The sequence below is a fragment of the Phoenix dactylifera genome, chromosome 2, assembly GCF_009389715.1.
Source record: "Phoenix dactylifera cultivar Barhee BC4 chromosome 2, palm_55x_up_171113_PBpolish2nd_filt_p, whole genome shotgun sequence".
Taxonomy (NCBI): Eukaryota; Viridiplantae; Streptophyta; class Magnoliopsida; order Arecales; family Arecaceae; genus Phoenix; species Phoenix dactylifera.
In genome coordinates this window covers 13,595,379-13,615,878 of record NC_052393.1, presented here as the reverse complement: position 1 = coordinate 13,615,878, position 20,500 = coordinate 13,595,379, and the positions used below count along the sequence as shown (strand labels likewise).

Below are 20,500 nucleotides of genomic sequence, written 5' to 3'. Positions count from 1 at the left end.
CTCTTTGCAGCTGAGCTGTCTCTTGTCTTTGAACTGGACAAGCCAAATGAAAACAAGCAATTCTCCAAACTTGCATCAAAGGCCTCGAGACCATCAAACCTGTGAGACAATCCAAAGCAATCTCCAAATAGCGGTGCCTCATTTTATCAGTTGAATCCCTACTCAACATGACTGCAAAATTTCCGAACAATCATGCAGCCGAGACACAGTAACCACACCGAGTCTCTGGAAGATTAGCTGCAAGAATTCTGTGATTACCACATGGCATCACCATGGGGACTGCTAGGTGGATAAGATCGTCGACCAGGATCATAAAATTATTGGATATTTTGGATATAAATGTAGAAGCTAGCAAACATAAGGTTACCTGTTCTTAGCCCGTGGAAAGGAGCAAGCATTTGCGTTCGATCTCAACTGTCAAATTGGGCACAGTTGCAAAGAAAAAAATAAATCTCAATAGATCTTTTTTTTCTCTTTATAGAATTTGGATTGGTCCACTATTGGCCCCAACTAGTAATATCATAATCTTGCTAGTTGTACTAATTTAATTCATGAATTTTATAGAATTTTCAGTTTAATCGTCCAAATAAACTCTTTAAAATAAATAAATATTAGGGCTCCATTAGTGCTCATGGAAAGTTCTCAAAGACCACTTCGTTTTGGCTTGTGCTTGATCTTTCTTTCTTCTTTTATTTTTATCTGAAGGATGGTTTGGCGACCGGGTATTAGGGACCTCTCATGCTACATGGCATCAAACTTTTTGTGCCCCCGAAACGAAAGGGAGGTCTTCTGGTACAAAAAATAGTCATGCTATAAAAAAATAATACAAGTAGGTGCCTAAGACTAATTTGAATTATATCCTGCCAAGATCTTGGTCTATATGTGCATTTAGATATCGCCTAATGAATCTACCTTTTCTTCATGTCCTTAGGCCAAAAGATCGGCAGAAGCAAGAGGAAGAATAATGTTGGAAGAAGCATGTGCAGAGAACCGCTTCGGCTCTGACTTTCCCCCACTAGCAAATCTAGAGCGCACTTTGAAGATGTAAAAAACAAAGAGAATCACATAGTGGGAGGCCTACTTTGATATTTATTTTATTTGATAAATACAGATACAGATATTAGTTGGATATAAAAATTCATATCCATATTTATTTTAAACAAATATAAATACAAATTTAAGGATATAAATGTAAATATAAATCAGATCAAAGATATTACTAAATAAATAGTAAATCAAATTAATAGCATGTTAATATGGCCATATATTTTCTTAAAAACTGATAAGTGCCACATAAAATTAAATATGCTCAAATTCCTATTCATATACAAATAAATTATCAGATACGAAAATGAATCTAAACAAAAATTATCCGGCCTACTTGTACCTCTCTGTCAAGTCATGAGCTTTAAAATAATTGACAAAATATAGCTTCAAAGTTCAACAAGACAGATGAGATCATTAAATCAAACAGCCAACCGTATGCGACCAAGAACAAGCGGTTCCACAGACAAAGATGTGCAGCATTACTTGGGTTCATGAAGCAGTGATTGCACCCTGCCTCTACCCAAATGTTGCCTTAGCTGCCCTGTTCATATCAATTGAAAATCCCACAGCCGCCTTCATTGACAGGGGCTCCCAAGAAGGTGGTCTCCACAGATGACTCAGCTCTCCGTATTCTGGAGTTGATGAATAGCGAAGGCTTCGGCCCACCACCTTGTTATTTTCACCTTTCTCTTGTGACTAAGGACAATCCTGTCCAATATCAGAGGCAAAGAAACGTAGCATCATCTGCCAAAAGGAAGCATCCGAAGATGGAGTACGGCACAAGCACTCAGATAATTAAAAAGAACACGCGGTCCATCCATACTGTAAACTTTTCGATTGCCTAATACTAATTTTGCATGGTCTCTAATATTCAGAACAGTTTTTTTTTTCTTTTTGAGATAATATATTCAGAACCATAATTCACAGCATAGAAAATAATTTGAAGGAAGAATACACAGGGTTAAGTATTAAAACTTTCAATAGATCTATATCAAAAGTTGAATCCACTGGTCTATTCAGACTAGAACCAATCACGGCTCTTGTTATGGTTGAGAGAATTATGCAGCTATTTACCAAGCACAAGCCAGCAAAGTAGAGATCATGTTTGCTTAGCTTTATCCATATCCAGCAGCACCAGATTAATCTCTAAATCAAGTCAATATTAGCAATTAAAGTGACAAGACAGCAATCTAACCCATGAACGATATCAGGCATCCGTTGACAGGTTCCAAGCCTCCAGTGGGACCCATCCTGATGGCTATTTTAAAGGCTCTCCTGTCCTCGCGTGGTTGAAGCCTAACACCAACAGATTATTGCTTTTTGTTAAAGATGATGAGTTTCTCTCATTTAGAAGACCAACCACGTAACTGTCCATAAACAATGGAAGGACCATTAAAAGCCCTTTACAAAAGATATAAAATATGGCAGGTCATCTTACATAAGAATAAGGGCAAGCTTGAAGATTTCGGAACAAGTAAAAAGAAAGACCAGTTGAGTAATCTGACCTGTTCCATGACAGCTTCTTGATAGCAGCCACCGGGCCCGTCCATGAAACAAAATATCCTACAACAAATACATACCTCAAGTGACCACCAAACAAGATCGATAACAAAGAACACCACAGGGAAGAAGAGAGAGGGGAACTTAAGAAAAAAATGCTATCATCTTGCATGAGAGAAGCCTCCCATGAATGCATCAGTTGTTGTCTTTCCATCACCTCCACTGAGCCTAACAAACTGAAGAATCACCCTGCTGGCACTGGTATGTCCTCGTGCTTAGATTTTTCGATGGCTGCTCTATCTCTATTCCCAAGCATCCACTTCACAAACCATGAATCCCTGCCTTCCCTTCCAGATGCTTTATCTAATTTCAGTAGGGTGTATCCAAAGCATGTTGAGAGTGAACAAGCCGATCGCATCAGAGACAGCGAGTACTACCACCTCTCCAATCTCACCTGCCTCGACTACACGGGGATCGGACTCTTCTCTCATGCCCAATTCCACTCATCAAATGATCCCTCTTATCCTCCAACTTGGCCGTCATCATCTCTTTCACAGCCCACTTTTTTCAGCATCGCTCACAAGCCAGCAAGCTTGAAATCTCAATTGCGATATGGGTATCAAGAGACAGCTCTGGAGTCGGCAATCCGGAGAAGAATAATGGGATTCCTCAACATATCAGATGATGAATACAGCATGGTTTTCATTGGTAGTAGGGCTTGTGCTTTCAAGCTACTGGCAGAATCCTATCCATTTCACTCCAACAAGAGGCTCTTGACAGTTTATGACCATGATAATGAGGCAGTGAGTGAACTGGTGGAGAGTGCCAAGAAGAGAGGAGTCAGATTCATGTCTGCCAGCTTCTCTTGGTCCAGTCTTAGAATTCACTCTGCAAAATTGAAAAAGATGATCACAGAGAGAAACAAGAAGAAGAAGAAGAGAGGCTTGTTCGTCTTCCCACTTCAGTCTCGGTTGACAGGGGCCAGGTATCCTTATAAATGGATGAGCCTTGCACAAGAAAATGGCTGGCATGTGGTGCTGGATGCATGCGCTCTTGGGCCGAAGGAGATGGGTGCCTTGGGGCTTTCTCTGACCCAGCCAGACTTCATTGTCTGTTCTTTCTTTAAGATCTTTGGAGAGAATCCATCTGGATTTTCAGCTCTCTGTATCAAAAGATCCAGCAGTGCAATCTTGGAGGCCTCAACAACAACCACAAGTATTGGCTTAGTGAGCATCATCCCAGCAAGATGCCCATCTCAGTTTTCCCATGATACATCCAGTCCAGAATTGGAGGTTCATCGCTTCATCCATACAGAAATCACAAGCTCATCCTATGGTCAAATACCTGCCAAGATCTCTGATGACTCTGCTCATTCAGATAACAGGTTAGGTGACGACCATTTGCGCTTGAAAGAAAAGCAAACTGAGAGGCATAAGCAGGGTGAAACCTCAGAAAGATGTGAAATGATGGTTACTGGAGTCAGAAATAAGGGAGAACAACCTGAAATCTTGCAATTAAATAATACCACAACCGATGCCAGAGAATTGAATACAACCATCGAGATTGAATGCAGAGGACTGGATCATGCAGACTCCATGGGTCTACGACTCATCAGTAACAGACTAAGATGCATCATCGATTGGTTAGTGAATGCATTGATGAAGCTACAGCACCCTCACTCAGAGGATGCCCATCCTTTGGTCAGAATCTATGGACCTCGAAGAAAATATGACAGGGGAACGGCAGTTGCATTCAATGTCTTTGACTGGAAAGGAGAGAAGGTTGAGCCTACTCTGGTACAGAAGCTAGCTGATAGAAGCAACATATCTCTGGGTTGTGGATTTCTACAGAATATCTTGTTCCCAGATAAATATGAAGATAAGCATGTGCTCATGGAGAGAAGAGTCTTTAAGATAAGAATTGCAGGTAACAGAGTGAAAGAGAAGATAGAATGGGGGATAACTGTGGTTAATGCTTCATTTGGTTTCCTCAACAATTTTGAAGATGCTTACAGGCTTTGGGCTTTTGTTTCTAAGTTCCTGGATGCAGATTTTGTTGAGAAGGAGAAATGGAGATACATGGCCCTTGACCAGAAATTGATTGAGGTTTGAAATAAATGAGAAAGAAATAGCAATAGCTATCACACCAATTGCAGAAAACTATTGTCTTTATGTAGAATGCCATTTGCTGGTGTCCTTTACTTTAGCCAATAAACCTCATTGATTGCATCAATGATTGCGAACAAAAATGAATCATGTATCATATTGTTACATAAGTCAAATTAGATAATCTAAGATTCGGGCATATTCGTCAAGTTCTTTTGCAATAATTACTTCTTATTATTTTTTCCAAGAAAAAAGTCGGTAGCCTACTGCTTTGTTGACATCAATGCAATAACAGTACAGACAAACATCCAGTATTAAAATCTATAAGATCAATCTGAAAGGCATCTAAAGCTGTTTGAATTGTTAATGCATGGGTACTAAAAGGATCAATGGATGCTACTCCAACGTTATCCTGGCATCTTGGCAGGCCCCTCTCTCAAGCTTCCAAATGATCCTGGAATACAATCTGAAACCCTCCAAAATGATGATCCAACCTACTGATTTATAAGGATAATGGAAATTGTTTGGGCTTCATTTTCTTTGTGCCTCAAGATAAGAAGACATCATATGGATGTTTCAATTCATATCTGGGTGCTTAGTAAAAAACCACTTAAAAGGCACATGCACATGCACACACAAAAAGAAAAGAGTTTCCGTGTGCTTGGAGGAAAATCTAGATCGCTTTAAGAACATGGTGCAGTTGACTGAAATTTAACAACCTGAAAGAGTTTGTTGTCCAAAAAAAAAAAGGAAAAAAAAAAGAGCTTCCTTGCGCTTGGAGGAGAATCTAGATCCCTTTAAGGACATGGGGCAGTTGGCTGAAATTTAACAACCTGAAAGAGTATGTTGTCAAAAAATAAAGGAACAAATAATGAAAAAGGAAGCCAAAGACATGATCCTTACCATTACCTTAACAGGGAGCAAGTTCAGGATTAGATTTTTCGAATGTGGGCAGGAAAGTGAAGATAAAAATTAGAATACAGGAGGGCCTAGGAACTGTAATTTTAAATATCATAAGATGATAAAGCTGCTTGTTTTGTTATTTCTTTCAAACTAATGCATGAAATATACTGAAAAGTGTAACAACATAAAGAATTATAATTTAACATGGAAACATGATGCATTTAAAATAATAATGCCAGTAATAAAAGATAAAGGTTGAATTGTCGTGAAGTGGAGCAATACTAGGTGGCTGCAATACCCTAGATAGAAGATCCAGCTAGCAAGATGTCCAGCAATCATGACAGCCAAAAGGTGATCTCATCAGCAACAAACTTTGAATGACATTTGTGAGATAACTTCAGGCATTTAAGAAAAAATTGAGTCTAAGATTTGAATTCCACACCGGCAGTCACTTGATTTTTCAATTGTTATAAAACAGAAGATAGGTTGATAAAGAAAATATTGCAAATACAAATGTAGTTCTTACAAAAATATGATCATCCACTTAACCTTTCACAGCTCAAATGTAATGGTGAAAAAACAATTATAAAGAAAATGCTACTGACATGATCTCTGCATCAGAGACCAACCAAAGCACCATGAGAACTAAATATAACAAAGATCCATGAGCAAATCAATGGCCATCATTGGCTCTGTAAGTAGCTAGAGATTTATGCACTCAGATCACTGCCATGGCTTTTCGGATAAGAGAGACATGAGCTACACGACACCTATGTGAACAAAAAGTATAAAAAAAAAAAGATCTGACATCATGGATGTGCTTCTCTCCAATTCAAACTACATAGTTGACAGCCCTTGCTCATCCAGTCTTCACTTATCAAGCACCAATAGTGACAAGCATATTTAATCCAAATGGACCAAAATAAATAAAGAGAGCTCATGGTAGTATGCTACTAGGATTTTCCATAAAGTTCGTCACTTACCTAATTGTTTAGTTTGTGAAGCATACTAGATTCATGACTCAGGCTGGTTAGTGCATAAAATAACTTATTATTCACAAGCATATACAGATTAACTAACAAAATCATAGTCATAAATTACTTGTCCCTCTGCATCATCAGGAATTCAGGCCATTTTTTTGGAACCAAATTTGATATAGGGATGGTAATGGGCTGTAAGTAATAGCTGATTTCTGTATATTAGGCCCATCCGCTACCTACTTCCTTAAAAAATTCACAGGCACATTAGCAAGGTACTTGTTTCTCTGTGTACCAGACCCACCCACTACCTACTTCCTTGAAAAATTCATGGGTACATAACTAAGGCACTGCATAAAAAAAGTGTGTCAATCCATGGTTTCATACTGAATGAATAATAGCAAAACCTAACTTACAGTTTGACGCTAAGATTACCATAACTCAGGTTTTGCATGGATTTTGAGACCAAAAGCCATCATGCATATATTCAAGGCAACAATTGATGCCAATTCCCAGGAAAAAGTATTGACAAGGCAAGGCCAATCTTCTATAACAGATATACTTTAGTAAGAACCGAGAACCATCATGATAACTAACAAAGATTACACAACGTACTGGTAGAATGAAAATGAATAAGTTTTGGAAAGATAGTTCACAGAGGCTATAGAATTTTCTTATCTTTTCAGATAAAAAAGGAAAAGCATGTAGGTCACTAAGTGGAAAAATACTTGCCTCAATTAGCTGATGAACATGACGTCTTGCCTAAGAAGCACAAGAAGGATCAGCCTTATAATAGATGTCTATGAACTGTTACAAGAATGCCGCAGCACATACTAGAGAATTTTTGTGTATATACTACATTTTTGTCTTAGCACAATTAGTTAACAGAAATTATGGCCACTTTCAAAATAAATGCCTACACTCACTCTTGGCATAGCTTATTAGAGGACAAAATGGTCTACCTGCAGTCAACCTTAGCTTATCTAGGAGAAAAAAATGTATATAAACTAAAAGAGTGTCTTTCACTATAATATCATGAATAACATGTTTGGAGGACACAGAATTGATGGAACAAAAATCTATGCACTCATCTATACGAATAGGATTTGAATAAAAACAAGTAGTTATGATGGACAAACACATTAATCCCAAATTTTGGTATCTCTATTAAATGTTCAATCCAGTACAATAGTGCTGTGAAATGCTCCCAACCTTGTCATAACTCAGCTACATAAGTATTACTAATAGGCACGCTCTTCAAGTAGATACTACCCACCATGCAGGGTAGATATAAAAACTACCACATCCTTCTCTTCCAGCACCGCATCGAGACTACCACATAGTTCCCAGTCACAGTCATTTATAAGGACTAGAACGCCTGGTCTCCTGCACACCAAACAACCATAGCATCATACCATCGCGAAACTGAGAAGCCCAAATCCTAACTCTAAACAATTATCCTAATCAAAATGAGGTTCTTCTCCTTTATTTGTTCACAAAGGATCGAGGACCTACACACAATCTCCTTTCACGAACATCTCCGGCCTTTCCTTGATCAAATTGGACTCGATCCAGGGCAGCAGGTCCCGCATTGATAACTAGCAATGAAATTAAAAGGATTGTACATATCAAAATCATAGAATAAAGAAACGTCAAAAAAAAAAAAGAGAGAGGGACTCAGGAGCACGATTATTTGGATAATCGACGACAACCGTATCTTCTCCAGTTTTGGGGCTGACATCGACGTGATGGATCTTGATAGAGTTGCAAAGAAGCTCGAGGCCACCACTGCATCGGCAAGCAGGAAGAAAGATTATATTTTTACAAGATTAGCAGAATACTAATTGGAATTGGTAGGAATAACAGAACAAGAAAACACGCAAAAGCGCGCGCACAGAGAGAGAGAGAGGGAGGGAGGGAGGGAGAAAGAGAACCCGAATTCGAGAGTGAGACGCATCTCCTCCTCTTCGAAGTGATCGATCTACGAAGTTGAAAGGATGACGAATTGAGGAGGGAGAGGAAGGGAAAGGGAAAGGGAAGGGTGAGGCGAGCGAGAGATTCGAACCCCGCACCAAACCCTATCCAAGGCTTATCAGAAACCAGCCTGACCTGGCCCATATTTTGGACAACCATTGGGCTATTTACTTATACCCTTGGCCTGGGCCTTGTTTAAACAAATGTCAATACGACAGGTAATGGTCCTGACTCTCGAGCATCCCACTTAAAATGAAATTTAGCTCGAATTTTTATGACAACAATGAAAGTAAGGTCCGAGCAGGCCTCGTGAGATGCCACTTGGTAGCTTCTTCATTGAGCGTTCATGTGGGTGCCGCAAGGAAAGCGGCCAGGCCGACTCTTCACCGCGAGAGCCAGTCCGGGTGCCCTGAGGACTGAGGGGTCCATGGGTTGGCATGCCTATTGGGTCCTCACAAGGTTCACTGCAGAGTTCAACGCCCTACCGGTACAGCTCGCTACACCTATGAACACTGAGTAACATGCCAAGTCAGCCACTATTTTCAACGCCAAAGTTTAGAGTGGACCTCGCTTGAGTCAGCACATCTGATAAAAAAATCTTGATTGGGATGGAAATCGACGTACTTCAATCCTCCATCCCGATAAAGATTCTACTCCGAGTCTTTCATCTTCTTGTCATATGAAGCCCTTATCTTAGCGGAAAGTCGACTTCGATAGAAAAATCGAGAAAATAGATCGTCAGATTCAAGCCCTTAAGGAGCAGACTTCGAAGTCGAGTAATAACCTCAACTTCTCCATGGAACCTCCCTTTTTTCAGCAAATTGCGGAAGAACCGATCCCACCTCGGTTCAAAATGCCTCATGTGGAGCCATATGACGGCATCGCAGATTTTTTAGATTATTTGGAGAGCTTCAAAGCTCTCACGATGTTGCATGGAACCACCAATGTCGTGCTTTACAAAGTTTTTTCTGCTACTTTTCGCAAAGTAGCTCGATTTTGGTTCTCAGGGCTTCAGCCCGAATCGATTAATTCTTTCGAGCAGCTTGGACATCTTTTTACCGCGCACTTCGTCTCTAGCCGAAGATAGCTTCGTGATTCCGATGGTTGCTCGATGCCAAGAAGAGGAAAAAAGAGTCTCTCAGAGATTACATCAACCGCTTCAATGCGGCGACGTTAGAAGTCCGTAATCTAGATCAGTCGATTGCCATGTCAATAATGACGGACGGTTTAAGGCCGTCTCGTTTCTTCTTTTTGGAAAAACGGTTTTTTGTAGACTTCGCCGAGATGTTGGCACGAGCTGAAAAGTATATCAGCACAGGAAACTATGGCCTTCCATCTGGAGGAATAAACAAAAAATGATATGTGATTCGAGCCATATGTGGATTGGGCTGGGCTTCATTGTTTGTCCTGTTTAATAGATGGGCTTATTTTTTAGGCTCTGTCTGACCTGCTAAGTTTTAATTTTAAAATCTAGGTTGAGACCCATCCAAAAGTCTTGGGGCTCTAGTTAAGGTACATGTTGAGTTTCTTTTTGTTTAATTTTGTGTCAGATATGTTGCCACGCTTCTGCCCTGCTATATTTTCTATGCCGCATGCATAAATTGAGAATTCCCACACCTAGAAGTCAAGCTTCTGTGAAAAGGTATTCTTTTTCTCCTGGGGTCATCTTAGAGCAGCCAATGCTTCAGCAGGTAGATTCAAAGTTCGCTGCTAAAGAAACAGGGAAAAAAGGAAGAAAAAAATCCTCTTGAAGGACTTCATTTCCTTTGGAATATAGTTACAATTTTTTGCATAAGTGGATATTGATGCATCACTATTAAACTTAGGGGCTGTTAGGTTATCTGTGAGTTTTTTCTAAAACAGAAAAATCATAAAACATGATTCTCTGTGAAACAGGTTTTGTGAAAGCGGGGAGACACTTTTCATAGAGCTCATTTTCTCATTTTTGACTGAAAAACTTTGGCAAAACTCATTCATTTTGTGTTTTCTGTGTTTTAGTGCAGCTTGTCATTAACTTGTCAACGAAACAACCCCTTAAACTCAACTGTTTTCCAACAACTTATGCCCATTTGTCAATGTCCCTGATGAGCATTCATCCAGTCGAGAAAGCTCGATACAAGTTGCTTATCAAGATCTCTTCAAAAGCAGCGGGGTTGATTTGCTTGTTATTTCCACATGAGCATACTCTGAGTCATATCCTTAGACGATGGTCGGTCTTCATAGCTGTGAACAACCTCTAAACTTGCTTATCTCCAACATTGCCTATACTTGGTTGAAGTAGAACCCAACACTAGTCCAAGGTTTGTTCTCTGATGCTGTCCCAAGACATCTCCCAAGATTTTGTCGAACCATTCATTGCTTCTTATTAAGGGTCTTCCATTCCGTTTATTGGTGCATTGGTCTTCAGTGGACACGAGTTTAAGATCAAACTCAACTGGATCAAGTTTTCAAGAAACCGCTCGAGTTTTAGCAAAAGCAGCTCTACAAGGTCGTACTGATTGGTTGTCAAAAGCTAGTTCGATCACACCTATTCCTAATCCTAAATAGAATGTAACGACGTAGGGATCTCATTTGAAGTAGGATTGAGCTATTAAGATCAATCAATGACCTTTAAGGTACCCTATTTGATACAAGAGCATTGATAATTAGAATAGTTTTTAATCAAATACTTTTTCTGTTTTTAATTGCAATTAAAACATGACGGTTTTTTTATTGGGGCTACAAAATGACTGAAAAGTTTCCTAGGAAGGGGATGCCTTTTCATCATAAATGGTTGGAAAGCTAAGTATTTGTTAACCAAATGCCAAACATATTGAGTAAAGCCTGTCAGTTATTTGTTACCATCACCAAGGAATCCATATATTATCATCGTCAAGGATTTCTTGTAATTCAAACTGATTGAATAGTTGGAATTGGCAAAAATACAGGTTTGGTGCAATACATGTTGTAGAGACTATCGAAAGTTCTAAAAGTTGAAGCTTTGTACTCCAAAATAAATAAGAAAAAACCCTTCAAACAAATTACCTAAAACTGTTGCTGAAATTGCTTTTCAAGCCGCTATCACTGTGGGGATAGCCAAATTACCTAAAACATGCGATCCCTTTTGTTTTTTCTGCCATACTTCAGAGCATAGAAATCTGAAGGAATTCATCTACATACATACTTGAATGAGAGGAGTTTGCTCCTTTCATTGGCCCGTATTCTTCTTTTTGTAACTTGCCTTGTATTCTTGATCATATTAGAACTTAGTGGCCATGACATGCATTTGATGAAGATTATTAGTTTATGTTTATTTAATTATCTGTTCATTGTAGTTTGATCTACATGCCGACCCTAGTTGTCTACTATTCAGTTTCCACCTGAAAATTTTGCTGAGAAAGTGAAGCTGACAGAGAACCAGTATGGACCCAAGGATTGTGTTACAAGCAAGGACACAAGCCTAATTTATCCAGGAATATCTTAACCTCACTCAGGTGGACTCCTTGTACCGGAGATACTACGCCAAGAAGGGTGAAGATGACACAACTGTTATTCATGCCAATCATTCATTTGGAAATGGTCGTTAATGATGCCTCTAGTTATCATACTAGAGGAATTACAGATAACTCAAGATCTCTATTTCTGCCCCCTTTTCTTTTAAACTTAATTGCGTCTCATTGGCCTCATATTGTCTCACCGCCAGCACTTTCAATTTCTACTAGTGCAATGAAATAAGGTATAATTGTCAGTTAGGTTTGGATTAAGCCAGTTGGTTCGAATCCCAGATTGCACTAGGTCATTATTTTATCAAGTTCAGATTGGGTTGGAGCCATTTTGTAATTATTATAACACCGAACTTTTCTCAAGGCTCGAAATAAGTAAGCTGGAATTTAAAATTTTAAATCATAAATAATTTTTTCGTGCTATTGAGAGCATAATTACCTTGTTTCAGTTCAAAGTCGCAATCAACAATTTGTTCTTCATTAACGAATTAAGCTGAGAAAATTAAAATATATCGATTTTATAGTTATGATATTAAACTTTATATTAATTTATTAAATATCTGGTGAGAGAAGTTGATTTGAACGAATTAGAAGGTATGAGATAAATTATATAGAAGCACATTTCAAGAGAGTCAGAAGGAGCTATATCAGTTGCTTGACTGAATTTAAGAATTAATTGTTTTGGAAAAGAATTAATTGCATAAATCTTCATATAGAATTCATAATCTACTCAAACATTCAAATTGCATTAAACCATATTATGATCTGATTTTTAGTAATTGACAATTCACCCTACTTCAGTGAATTGGAAAACTACTACTTGAAAGACAAGAGGGTGATCTCTTTTCTTCAGCTCATATTGGATAGAGAAGAAGGTTCATGTACTCATAAAAAGCACACTTCCTGAATTGCCACCAACTTTTTCTTCGCACTCTTCCCGAAATCCCCTCAACCCACAATCACAAAAGGTGGTCTGACCAACTGAAGAAAAGCTCATAAATTGAGTGAGCTGGTGAGGATAAAAACTCATGCAGATTGGATAAATTCCATGTGGTGTCAGAAAGTGGAAAAGAGAGATCAGCAGGCAGGCAAACATGTGGGTCACCATGGTGGTGCCATGGGCAGTTGATGGAAGTAAAGGAAGCTTTCAATGGTGGGAATCTCACCAATCCAACAGCTCATACAATGGCTTGTCACTTGCTTTCCAAACCTTCTTTATCTTATTGATGCCAGGTTTTTATTTCCAGGATTATTAGTATCCCATATCATGGAGTCCAACGACTCCACCTGTGTCTTTTTTTGAGTGAAAATGGAGGAAGGATTCCCCACTTGCGTCGAGCCAAAAAAAAAAAAAGTCTGCTTATTTAATGCAGTATCCTTAGTGACATGGGTCAGCTTTTGTGTGGAAAGTTATGAGGGCTCTCCTGCGTCCCGTTTAAGGGGGGGGTGCACAGAAGAGACCCATTGTTGTTGGCTAGAAGCTACCAGTCAAATTGCTTCCTCTGGTATACGCTCAGCACCGTAGGGTCTTCTTTTTGGTTGCATGGTGTGTGAGTGCATGATGCGGGGAAAAGAGCTCCACATTTTTTTTCAAGTGTGAGTACCCGAGCCAACAAATCAATCAATAGGTATGCTATTCGAAGTAGATCGATCGTATTAGCCTGAGATCCATAATAAGTATCAAAAAAAATATAGAGAATTGCGAGAGAAAAATAATTAAAAATATATATTTAGAAGAGAAAAAATAAATTTATTTAAAAGAAAATAAAAGCTGAAATAATAAGTTTGACTCTTCTTATAAAGATGTCTCACTGAAGAGACTTCACGTACAAAAAGAATTCTCTCCTTACAAAAAAGAATTCTCCTCCTCTCTCAACTAAAGAATTTTTTCCAAGCTTCCTCATGTAACTCTCCCCCCTATTTATAAAACTATACTTTCTCTCCTGCTATAAAACAAAAATATTACTATCCCACTCTAATTGAAAAAACAAACCCAAATATATTTAACCTAAGGCTTAACCTAACTAAAATGGACTAGTATTATAAGACAAACTAGTCCAACTACTATTGGAAGAAGAAACAAAAATAAACTAGGAATAGACTTCTAATATAAGTAGAATAAGCAATGGATCTCCAACAGTTATCTGGTCGGATTTATTTGATGGGACCACAATTGAGTTGGTCTTGTATCTTGTGTTTTTAGTTTTGTATGTGATTGGACTATTTTTTATTGGAATAAGTATCTAATATTGGGGAAATATTATCGATGGCCTAAAACAACTAGGATAGTGGTTGAGTCCAAAGTTCAAAGGCAAGTAAATTAATTTTAGCTCTTGGATAAGTAGATTTTATTTGCGTATGAATTATGATGAATTTGATGACCGATATTTTGACCTATTCTTTGTTGACACTACTCTATATGTGTGAGGATAAGATTATGCATATTTCATCTTTCTTAGATCGTGCAATGTGAGGAGTTTTGTGCATTGGAATGCTCTTTTTCTATAGCTGAAATTATTTCTATTAGCTATGCCTATTTTAGTTCATTCTAGCCTGCTTAGATGCATGATGAATACTCGAGATACAAGCTAGTGTTAATAAATCACATCTAGATGTATATTTATGGGCAACAACTAGTGCAGAAGACGGGACTACGCTATATGCAACGAGGATGGTTGCATGTTGCCCTGCCTTATGATTGCAGCATGTTGAGTATGTGCTATTAATCCTTATCATTGACATTTTTTTATTATGCTTCACATAGATTAGTAGTCAATTTTTTAGACTTTCCAAATGACATGTCAATAATCATAGTAGATATCTGTGGTGGCCCCAAATTATATATATATATATATATATATATATATATATATATATATATATATATATATATATATATATATATATATATATATATATATATATATATATATGCGCGCGCGCGCGCACACGAATAACAGTAAATTACAAATTCTTCCTATCAGATTATGGATAAATTACACTTATTTCTAATAGTTTGAAAATTCTACGCTTACCTTTTAAGATTTATTTTATCCAGTACTTTAACCCATAACTTAACAAAATGTTAGTTAAATCATTAATTTTAAACGGGACCCAAATACAATGTTGGAAAACCATTAAAAATGACCAAAATGACCTTATGTGATATAACAATCATCCAAAGATATAAAAAAACGTATGCATCCTCCTTCCTATTTAAAGGTAATTTCAACTTTCATATTAGTATATGGTTTTACTAACACCGTTCATTTAATTAGATATAAGTGTAGGTTTTACAACATATTGGACGTAAGCATGATAAATATAAATCTAAAGAAAGTTTTTGCGTAGGCACATATCCACTATGATTTAGTGACGTGGCGCACTAACATTTTTGTGTCAATGACATATGCTTCAGTATGATTAAGCAACTTTCCAAACTTTATAGTATAGAAATTTTATATTAAAAATTATGGAGCTAATGTGTAATCATCTCCCAATTTTACAACAACGGCTAACTTATCATGTATAAGCTGTTAAATAAATGGATCAAAGAAACTTTTACATTCCAATCTGTAACTTTTGTGAAAAACATGGTTCACTTAGCCAATAAATCGACAAAGACTTAAAAAAAGCATGTACCCATGAGCTTGTGCAATTGTTTATTTGAGATATCTATATGGTCGCGGTATGGTTGCATAATAGGAAGAGATCGCATATCCTTTACCTGCTACATTTACTGCCACGTCAGAAACTGACACGTGCCACCACACGAGTGTAAGAGGTCCCCACGGCATGGCTCCAGAGAGCGTGGGCCCCCTCCGGCCCCTGTGAGGAGGACAAGTGGAGGCCCGCAACCATGACTTGGGGCGGTGCACGGGTCGCTACGTACAGCGTCGTCTAGTGTCCATCGTTTATGGCCAGGACTATTGGAATATCTAATCCTATTGGCGGGGCTTACAGCCCAGCTGATTCTGTCCTGGGCCAGGCAAAGGCCGGTGGCGGGGCTGATCACGCCTTACACGTGGCCCCACCCGGCGGACCCAACCACGCAGCCCAGCATGGGACCTACGTCACATGCATAATATTTTATAATCTTCAATTGGTTATCGCTATTTGTTAAACCTCCGTCAACTTTGCCGCTGTTTTGTGTTTCTTCTTTTACTTTGTGTATGATATTTTAAAGTTTTGTACAGCTTGTCTCATACTTGGATAGACATCATTATAGATAAAAATAAAGTTCCACCTTTTCCTAAAAACTAGTAGTTAATTTTTATATAAACTTTATCTCAAAAAAAAAAATGCCGAAGGTGTGCATATACTTAGCATTCGTCACTAACTTAATGCATGAGAACAATGGATTATCGAACACAAGGCGCAGATGATCCTGACTTTCCTGCCCTATGGGCAAAATAGAATTGTCTACAACAACTAGTGGTATATTGTGGTGGCCCTCCTCACACCAACAGGAAAGGGACGAGTTATGTATGTGGTTCCACGGGAGTAGTACTTGATATACTTGCATTTTCTAAGTTGTACATTAGGCATCTAGTGGTACCTTGTGTACCAATTTAGAGCTCTCAATTAATCTTTGCAGCTCAAGTTCAACAGAGATACGCAAGCTCAAATTGGAATTGACTTGATATATATTTTAACAAGGCTTGAACTTGATTCAAAGCCTCGAATTAAATTCGAGCTTGGCTTCAACATGAAGGGCTTAACTGCTCTTGGTTTGATAAGGTTCATCATTGTTTTGTAACATTATGTATGGTATACATATTAGTTAGCATATAACCGATCATTGTATACAAATTCCGAGCTTTGGTCTGATCAGCACATGGTCAATCTTTCATGAACCTTTGAAGTGAGCTTGATCTGGCTGGAACTCGAGCAGCTCAATTCTAATGATTTCAAATTTATTGAGGTCAGCGAGCCCATAAAAATACCTGATATTAGCTCAGCTTGAAAGCATGCGCGATTATGCTTGACAAATAACAAACGAGTTGGCTTGATCTCACATTTCAGGCTCATGATTGATGCGGACTTGAACTTGATTATACCCAATTACTTGATCTGTCCCCATTGCTAGGCATCACAACTCATGGGGCCGATGAGTTATCCAAGTTATAATCTTGGTGGTATCCTCACGCAAACCTCACTCTTTGTTTGGAGCCTTGCAAGTACTGATTTTTCTAGAAAAGAAATAATTGTGACATTGGAAAAATGAATACCGAGTTAATTTCTCTTAGCAATGCCATGTTTGATTGGTTGACATTTCTCAGTAACTATAGCACAAGTGTCTCCTATTTTCCTGCAACTTATTTGCATAGTATTTGCAATCAGATATGCATTCTCATGACAAAGGTGAACCATCTTATGCTGATTGCAAGACAAATGCTTGTTCATTTAACTAACAAATATGTTATGACCAAGCGATGACAAATTAAGGTGAGACAGATAGGAGATAAAAAGGTCTCGAGGACATGCACTAATCCAAACCATCCAACATCTAACGAGGTTTGATCATCTCTAACTAGACAATAAAAGAAAATAAAAAGCTTAGATAACATGGTACAAAATGAACCAGATGAGTTGTAGAACGGCATAGACAATGCACCTTGTATTGGTTTGCACAACTTAATTGGAAGGAATGTATGCATACAATGGGAAAGATAAATATTCAGGAAATTAAGGTGGTACATATGTCCTATCAGAACACAAATATGCCTTTCTTAGAAAAGCACGTAGGCAGATATGTGTGAGCCCAAGTTGGTACCATTTGGAGGTAACTTATTTGAATTGTTTCTCTTTCATTTAAATTTGGCCCAAGTAGTTAATAAGGATATTGGGGCTTAATGAAGCCGACCAAGGCGCACAAATAAATGGTATGTGAAGAACTAAAATTAACTTAATAGTGCGTTTGTCTATCTATTTCTTTGAGGGCCTGCTTGGATAATCAAGTAGGATTTGGATTGAGTTTTCTACTGGATTCATGGACTATAAAATCCATTTAAGCATAGCCCATAATAATCAAGCACTCTCGATTTGAATCCTATGGGAAGGGAAAAAAAAATCTCTATACAATTTTTTTTTCTTCCTATAGACCAACAAACATACAGATTGAGATTTATGGATAGGTCTTTACAAGATATGGGCTAAGTTCGCCAACAAGGTTGATTGCTGTAAGATATTTCTGCTGAAACATCCAAACAATCATTCAAATAACCCAATGAATGACTTACTACATTCATTGTTGGAACGAATGTTTGGTACAATTTCCTTAGCAACATTCAATTTATTATTATATATATATTTATAGGGAAACTGCTAATACTACGTCACAAACATCGAATACTATACAGATAATCCTTTTGGAGATGCAAACCTCTGAGTGAATTGCCATGAATATTTTTTGCAACTTTCCTTCTCCAATCTTTAAGCATACGTTAAGAGTAACATTTTAAAATTACAAGTTTAGACAAGGTTGGCGGTCCGGGTCATGCCAAAACGTTATTGCATGCCCATCATACACGCCATTGCTCAAGCTTTTATCAAGGGAAAACACGATGTCAGACGCGGGACCCACACCATCGGCTATTCGGTGGTCCCAACCCCAGTTGGTTCCAGCTGGCTGTACCTGCAGCCCGCGACCGTAGGATCCGACATCCAAACGGTAAATCCCCCACCTTGCCCCGATAATCCCCGGGCGGGACCCAGTTCCCTATGCCAGGTGCACCCCACTTTTATAATTCCACCGACTGCGTTGTCGACACGTGTCAACCAGCGTGTAGGGGCCCACACTCTCCTCTCACTGCTTCCGCGTGATATTTGGCGCGGGGACCACAAGCCAGTTGGACACCGTGCCCGGAGCCCCGAGATGGGCAACCCACCCGCCACGCACCCAGCGACACCAGTTGTTGGGCGGGCAGGCTACCAGGACCACCACCCCCGCCGGCCCCACCCTCCTACAAAATCGAGTCTCACCTCGGTTTTCATCTCCTTTCTTTTACTTTTGTCCGGGGTGGCCGCTGGGCCCAGCCCACGGAGTGGTGAGCACCACGGCTGACGTGATGCATGAGAGGTCGGCAGCCTGGGGCGGCGACGACCCCTCCATAGGGCTTTTTGGGGGTGCCTTTTGGAAAGAGAGTTACTAACCTCAGCTACTCCAGTCCGTCGTGTGTGGTGTAGTCCGTCTTGGCTACCTCGATCCGCTAGATATGAAATGGACAACAAATCCCTTCACGTATTGATGACTTTAGGAAAAAAAAACGAAAAAAATTAAAAAAAAAACAAAAAGCAATTCACGCGACTGGCGCACAAAACCGCGGTTTGGCGCTCGTTCCGGGTACGTATGGGGATACGCCAGACGGTACAAATAAAAGTGGGCTGGGCCCAGAAGCGCACATCGGGAAGACAAGTTTGGCGAAGTTTCTCAGGGGAGCGCAAAAAGGGAACGAGGGAAGGAGAGAAGTACGGGAATCCTCATCCGCAGGCCCTTCCCCTCCCTTTAAAAAATCTACCGTATGTATATCTGGAGCTTAATTCACCCTGGTGCGCATCGCCCAAACTTGACCCGGTGGACCGTGGTCCTGATCGGACGGCCAGCAGGTAGAGTTGGTGGGGCCCATCTCGGGAAAGAGTCGCATCGCCGCAGGGTGGGGAGGGATTGGAGGAATGAAAGGAGGCGCCGGGTGGTTCTAGGGTTTTGCTCGCACGCGCCTTTTGTGTGTCTGAGTGATCTGTTATTTGGGAGGGCGAGTGGAGGGAAGGGGAAAATATGTAAGCGTTTTCGAAGTGGGGAGGGGGACGGAGGCCGAGATGGATTCGCAGAAGCAGGAGAAGGAGGAGGACGACGACTGCCGGAGAACCGACCTAAGAATGGCCGGCGGCGGCAGCAGCGGAGGAGGAGGCGGCGGCGGCAGCAGCGGAGGTGGAGGCGGCGGCGGCGGCAGCGGGATGACACTGCCGCCCCGGACCGCCATACCGGTCCACCGGTTCATAATCCCCAAACCGGAGCCTATCGACATGAGGGGAGGGTTCCAGATTCTCCGGCGGCCGACCGGGCGGACCAAGGATCGGCACACGAAGGTGGAGGGCCGGGGAAGGAGAATCCGGATGCCGGCCCCGTGCGCCGCCCGGATCTTCCAGCTGACCCGGGAGCTCGGCCACAAGTCCGACGGCGAGACCATCCGGTGGCTCCTCCAGCACGCGGAGCCGGCGATCATCGCAGCCACGGGCTCCGGCACGGTCCCGGCCATCGCTACCAACGTCGGCGGGACCCTCAAGATCCCGAGCGAGGCCCCGTCGACAGCGCCAGTGACTTCCACCTCCACCCCTGCCGCGGTCGCCGCCGGGGAGGAGGCCACCAAGAAGAGGCGGCGAAAGCTCCAGCCGTCCCGCGCTGCTGGGGCCGGCGTAGCCGCGGCGGCGGTCTACTACCCCGTCCAGGACCCGTTGCTCCCGGGCAGCGGTGCGGCATCCATGTCCACGGGGCTGGCACCCATCGCGGCGG

The 20,500-nt window shown here is 40.3% G+C and overlaps 3 protein-coding genes across 3 annotated transcripts in view; 2 read left to right on the top strand and 1 right to left on the bottom strand.

The window, feature by feature from the left end:
• The first annotated feature begins 1,243 nt into the window (after nucleotides 1–1,243).
• LOC103716846 lies at nucleotides 1,244–6,842 on the top strand. Its single transcript, XM_008805022.4, has one exon. The coding sequence runs from the start codon at nucleotides 2,703–2,705 to the stop codon at nucleotides 4,656–4,658; it is 1,956 nt and encodes a 651-aa protein (XP_008803244.1). The 5' UTR covers nucleotides 1,244–2,702; the 3' UTR covers nucleotides 4,659–6,842.
• Nucleotides 6,843–7,599: 757 nt separating this feature from the next.
• Nucleotides 7,600–8,655, bottom strand: LOC103716847 (ubiquitin-related modifier 1 homolog 2-like). Its single transcript, XM_008805024.4, has 4 exons — nucleotides 8,467–8,655; nucleotides 8,245–8,320; nucleotides 8,048–8,130; nucleotides 7,600–7,918 (listed from the first exon to the last, which is right to left on the bottom strand). Exons 1-4 carry the CDS (start codon nucleotides 8,487–8,489, stop codon nucleotides 7,801–7,803), a joined length of 300 nt encoding a protein of 99 aa, XP_008803246.1. The 5' UTR covers nucleotides 8,490–8,655; the 3' UTR covers nucleotides 7,600–7,800.
• Nucleotides 8,656–19,390: 10,735 nt separating this feature from the next.
• The window catches only part of LOC103716845 (transcription factor PCF2-like), a 2,419-nt gene continuing 1,309 nt past the window's right edge, over nucleotides 19,391–20,500 (top strand). Inside the window, exon 1 of the mRNA XM_008805021.4 lies at nucleotides 19,391–20,500. This exon is cut by the window's right edge and continues 1,309 nt beyond it. Coding sequence (XP_008803243.1) covers nucleotides 19,807–20,500 — 694 coding nt within the window. The 5' untranslated portion in view covers nucleotides 19,391–19,806.